Genomic DNA, 5,895 nt, shown 5'->3' on the forward strand with positions numbered 1-5,895 from the left:
TTATGTACTATAGTATTTATTGTTTTAAATAATGCTGGGCGGTATACCGGTTCATACCGAATACTGGTGTTTATTTTTCTTGTGATATGAATTTTTAAAATACCGCAATACCACTTGTGTCGTTTAAATAACGTTCAGAACTAGGGCTGGGACAATAAATCGATGCATCGTGAATCGAGAAATGATTCTGAATCGATTCTGAGATTTTCCGAAGGCATCGCAATTTTCTCCTGAATTGATTCTGAGCTTAGTTTTTAACAGCAGATGGCGCTGCGTGCTTTAGAAATAGCCATATTCTGCTTGCTTCCAGTTCCTTACACATGCACCACATGAACCTAAAATAATCATTCATAAAGTTCGAAAAGGTTGAAGCGAATTACAAGGATGTTCACAGTGGGCTGTGTTTACATTAATCTCGCATCATAAAAGCCGATGTGCAAGTACATTTAACCACTTACATTACTCAGACGAATGCACAAGCGCTCTTCTTCATGAGCGTTTGAGTGTGCGGTTAACAACTAGCCTAGAGCGCCATCTACTGTTAAAAACTAAGCTCAGAATCGAGAGAATCACGATGCATTCCGAAAATCTCAGAATCAATCCACGAATTGCGATGCATCGATTTTTTTGTCCCAGCCCTATTCGGAACGCGACACTTTTTGAGAGGGGTTTCTTTTCACTGTTGCACTGTGGTGAGGACACAGCTGTATGTGTTACTAAGCGTGAAAGTTCTGAAACTGAAGCTGTAGAACTAATAGAACGTGATGACACAGAAGAACTCATCCACACTCAGACGAATGCACAAGCGCTCTTCTTCATGAGCGTTTGAGTGTGCGGTTAACAACTAGCCTAGAGCGCCATCTACTGTTAAAAACTAAGCTCAGAATCGAGAGAATCACGATGCATTCCGAAAATCTCAGAATCAATCCACGAATTGCGATGCATCGATTTTTTTGTCCCAGCCCTATTCGGAACGCGACACTTTTTGAGAGGGGTTTCTTTTCACTGTTGCACTGTGGTGAGGACACAGCTGTATGTGTTACTAAGCGTGCAAGTTCTGAAACTGAAGCTGTAGAACTAGAAGAATGTGAACTCAGACACAAATATCCACCTCCCGCTGCCATCAGCTCCCGTGTCTCACAAACACGAACGTGTATTTAGCACTATATTGAACAACTTTCAGACCCTTTTAGCAGCTTTTTTTTCCATAGAATATACATACTGACAAATCTAGCGACTTTTTTGGATAAACTTTAGCTATGGTTCAGTTGGAAGATGTCGCCAGTACTGCCCCGCGAGTGTGAGGTCTGACTCTCCCGGCACAGTGTCGCCTCTCTCTGCGTCTCTTCTGTGCAGTGAGCGGCAGAGAAGCATCGCTTTCATTTGGCTGTACCGCAGCAGACTCGTCAGTAAATGAGTACAAAGCACCTGTCACTTACTGACTGTTTGGAATTATAAATATGAGCATAGTTCGTCTGTTAATATTATGCACTTTTTTGTTTGTTGTTTTTTTTTTTTAGTTTGTTACTCAGGCAGTGCGCTGCACGAGACAAAAAAGTAATATAGCCAAAACCACCGCATAGCCGCTCTTTAGTGTAGATGCATGTTGATATTATCAGACGATGTCGCGATTATAAATGAGAGTGACTCCTGGTTTTATGTATTAATGGGTCGTGTTTAGTCACTATTTAGTGTGGAATTTTTCTACAATATTCACTCATCATGACAGTAAAATATGGCATTCGAAGTCAATCTACTGCAGTATTTCCTCTCTCAGTCAGTAGAAAATGTGGTTAACACTCGGTCATGCATGAAAAAAATAATAAAAAAATACCGTCATATACCGTAAAACCGGTATAATTTTGAAAAATACCGTGATATAAAATTTTGGTCATTCCGCCCACCACTAGTTTTAAATGAGAAATGTTGCCATGGTAGTATAAATATAATATAATATTTGATAATATATATTAATAAAATGTTGAATATTTAAACTAACTTCAGCTAGCTGAAATAAAATAAAAACAAATTTCAGTTAAAGTTTTTTCAAGTAACAATTTTATGGTTTTAGTTAACTATATTCTGAACTTTGCAAAACCAGACTTAGAAGTGTGTGTTTAGTGACTGTCTGGCTCCCTCTGCAGGGCTACTTTGAAAGCTGCAGCATCCACAGGAACCGGATAGCAGGTTTCGAGGTGAAGGCGTATGCTAACCCCACTGTAGTGCGCTGCGAGATCCATCATGGACAGACGGGTGGCATCTACGTGCACGAGAAGGGCCGAGGCCAGTTCATCGAGAACAAGATCTATGCAAACAACTTTGCGGGTGTGTGGATTACCTCAAACAGCGACCCCACGATCAGGTGAGAGACTCGTCAATAAACACACGTCTAATCATACCATACTGCGATATCTGTACAGTTACACTGTTTGTGCTCAGTTCTAACCCCTCTTCTGATCAATCACAGGGGTAACGCCATATTCAATGGCAACCAGGGTGGTGTTTACATATTTGGCGACGGCCGAGGTCTCATTGAAGGGAACGACATCTATGGCAACGCTTTAGCTGGAATCCAGATTCGGACCAACAGCTGCCCGATTGTCCGGCACAACAAGATCCACGACGGACAGCATGGAGGCATTTATGTGGTGAGTGAACAGACAAAAACATCTACCAGTTGTATTTTAGTACAAGGTCAGAAATTAAAGGCATAGTTCAGCCAAAAATGAAAATTGTCATAATTTACTTACCTTCAAGTTGCTCCAAACCTGTATGAGTTTCTTTCATCTGTTGAACACAAAAGAAGATATTTTGAATAATGTTGGTGACCAAACAGTTGACAGTACCCATTGACTTCCATAGTATTTTTTATTCATAGTATGGAAGTCAATGGGCACTATCAACTGTTTGGTTACCAACATTTTTCAAAGTATTGTATATTATATATTTGTATATTTTATACAATAGAGTATTTTTCAACCCTTTGTATGAGCAATTTTTAAAATTACTTTATTAAATGTATCCGTGTTGTCTTATGTCATGCTTATTGAACCATGTACTTTTTATGCATTGGAAAAGCAAGACTTCACATAGATTATCTTAGTAGGATTAAAAATAAAATGTTTTTTGTTTTTTTTATTGGGAATAAATAATATACTGAAAGCAAGCGAAGAAAGTTCACCATTATTGAAACTATATGAAACTATATACAAATTCACCAACTTCTGTGCGCAGTTTTCCAGTTGATTGTGCACTACAACATAGATATTTTTGTATTTATTTTTATTGTATTTTAATGCAATAAAATATGCACGTTTTTGTTTTTAGATTTATATTATTTATTAGTTTGTCAATATTATTTATTTATGCATTTATTATTATTATTAATTTTTATCTTTATTTTAGATTATCATTATTAGTTATTTTTATATTAGATTATTTAGTTTATTATATTTATATTATTGACTAATGTGCTTTTGTGTATAATGTGCTCCCATTATGATCAGTAAAGCTGATTACACTGCATAATGTTTTTACATCATGTATGCAATTTGTTGTTTATGATGAATTGAACTGCAACAGTCATAATTGATTTAGTGTAATTGTGTGGGGCATGTTTTGCCCCAGTATCTTGAAATTGTGGGGCATTTTTGCCCCTAGCCCATGTTAATTCCCAACCCTGTTCTAGTCTACCAGGTTGCTCACTAAAGCATTGCTATAGACTGATTGTCCCGTCTCTCTGTGGTCTGTTGCAGCATGAGAAGGGTCAGGGAGTGATCGAGGAGAACGAGGTGTACAGTAACACGTTGGCCGGTGTGTGGGTGACCACGGGCAGCACACCTGTACTGCGCAGAAACAGGATACACAGCGGAAAACAGGTGCGTGCGCTTCACTTCCCTCGCTCTGTGTGACCTGATTCCACATGCACGCTCGATATGGACTTATGGTCTCATGCAGAGATTGTGAGGTGTCCCTTTTATGAAGGTAAAACAGTTGCAAAACTCGAGAGCTTGTTGATTTGAATGTGAGAACTTGTCATATTAATATTCATATTTGTAAGTTGAAATTTACACTCACAGCTCTGATGTGAAAAGCTGAGTCTTTCGATTTGCACACACAGACAATAATCAAAACACGAAGTTGCAGATTATTAGTTACAAATGTGTAAAATGACATTCACATAAAGAAAATGACAGACACGCATGTCTACGACATGTTTACTTTTGCACTTTACTTGGGTTAGTTCACCCAAAAATGAAAATTAGTCCATTATTTACTCACCCTCAAGCCATCCTAGGCGTATATGACTTCCTTCTTTCAGATGAATCCAATCGGAGTAATATTAAAAATTGTCTTTGATCTTCCAAGTTGTTTAATGGCAGTCAGACGGTGTTGCAGTGCATCAGTCCAAAAGAAGTGAAATAAAGCGCATCCGTCCGTAATAAAAAGTGCCTCACACAGCTCCGGGGGGTGAACAAAGGCCTCCTGTAGCGAATCGATGTGTTTTTGTAAGAAAAATATCCATATTCAAAACGTAATAATCACTTTAATCTAGCTTGCGCCAACAGTTGTACACGGAAGCAGCTCCGGGCGGATGACGTATGAGTTCAACTTTGCGCATGCGCTGGTGAGTCTCGTGAAAACCAACGTTTGTTAACAGGAGCAAAGGAAGCAAAGATTCCTTACTTTAGCAAAGGAAAACCAGTCTCCTCCTGGCTTATATCAAAATCCTCTGACATTCTTCTTTACAAATCCTCGTTTTGTACTTCTAATTCTTGACCGTTGTTTTGTTTTGATCTCTTCCCTGCGCTTCCGCGTTCGTCACTTCTGAGCGGCGCATGCGCAACGCCAACGTCTTACGTCGTCTGCCCGGTAGGGCTGAACGATTAATTGCATTTGCGATAATATCGCGATATGAAAAAAACGCGATTTTTCAATCGCAGAGGCTGCGATTACACTCGGTCACGTGACACGCGAGAGTAAAGAGGTGTGTTCGACTTGAAGATCGTTCAGTGTATGACATCAAAGTACGGAGAGAGAGAAAGCATAAGGAGACGTGGTCATTTAAAAGCTAAATGCAGAAAATATGACGAGGCATATCTTGCTCTCGGCTTCACTCGCCACTCACCTTGTCTATACTAGACGCTACAGTTGTCGCGTCGTGCCGCAACAGCTCTATACTGGACACGACAAAGCGACCGTTGCAAATCATTTTAACTTTGTGTCAGTACGTCATAAATAGAACACGGCATCAGTTTAATGTCGGGTTTTGTCGTGTCGCGCCCTATACAGTCTATGGTCGCGCCGCGCATCTAGTGTAGACAGTTTCACTGATTATAATGGTTCTACTGTATTTTGCCTCTCGCGTCTGGTGTAGTAATAACAGAGTAAATAACAGCGATAGAATAATAATAATAACAGTTATTCTCTCTATGCTATTTTTCAATGTTTCAAGTGATGCAGGGTTTTTTTTCCCTGTAGGTTGTTTAAATTAAAAAAGCATTAATTGTTCATTTTTTTTATATTCCGATTTTTTTTTATAGGTTTAAGGGGGCGCGACCAAAAAAGTTTGAGAACCACTGGTCTAAAGTTAACAGACAAAGGCTTATTTGTCAGTGCTTTATGTTGTCATAATTATTATACGCTTACAAGGTTGGAAGTTCAACAAATCAGTCAATATACTGTGATTGTAGTTGTTAAATAAAAATGTCATTCATATCAATTCATGCATCACCTAATTTCATCGTAACATATAGGCCTGGCTCGTTCAGCCCTACTGCCCGGTGCTGCTTCCGTGTACAACAGTGAGCGCAAGCTAGATGAAAGTGATTATTACGTTTTAAATATGGTTATTTTTCTTACAAAAACGCATCGATTCGCTACAGGAGGCCTTTG

The 5,895-nt window shown here is 39.0% G+C and overlaps 1 protein-coding gene across 2 annotated transcripts in view; it reads left to right on the forward strand.

Moving 5' to 3' along the window:
- fbxo11a (F-box protein 11a) overlaps window positions 1-5,895 on the forward strand; it is a 69,865-nt gene that overhangs the window by 55,004 nt on the left and 8,966 nt on the right. For both annotated transcript variants that reach the window (XM_016474648.1, XM_016474647.1), the window contains exons 12-14: window positions 2,145-2,362; window positions 2,468-2,648; window positions 3,756-3,878. In XM_016474648.1, the coding sequence (XP_016330134.1) occupies window positions 2,145-2,362; window positions 2,468-2,648; window positions 3,756-3,878 (522 nt within the window). The remainder of the gene's footprint in view (window positions 1-2,144; window positions 2,363-2,467; window positions 2,649-3,755; window positions 3,879-5,895) is intronic.

This window comes from Sinocyclocheilus anshuiensis, unplaced genomic scaffold (assembly GCF_001515605.1).
Source record: "Sinocyclocheilus anshuiensis isolate Anshui unplaced genomic scaffold, SAMN03320099.WGS_v1.1 scaffold300, whole genome shotgun sequence".
Taxonomy (NCBI): Eukaryota; Metazoa; Chordata; class Actinopteri; order Cypriniformes; family Cyprinidae; genus Sinocyclocheilus; species Sinocyclocheilus anshuiensis.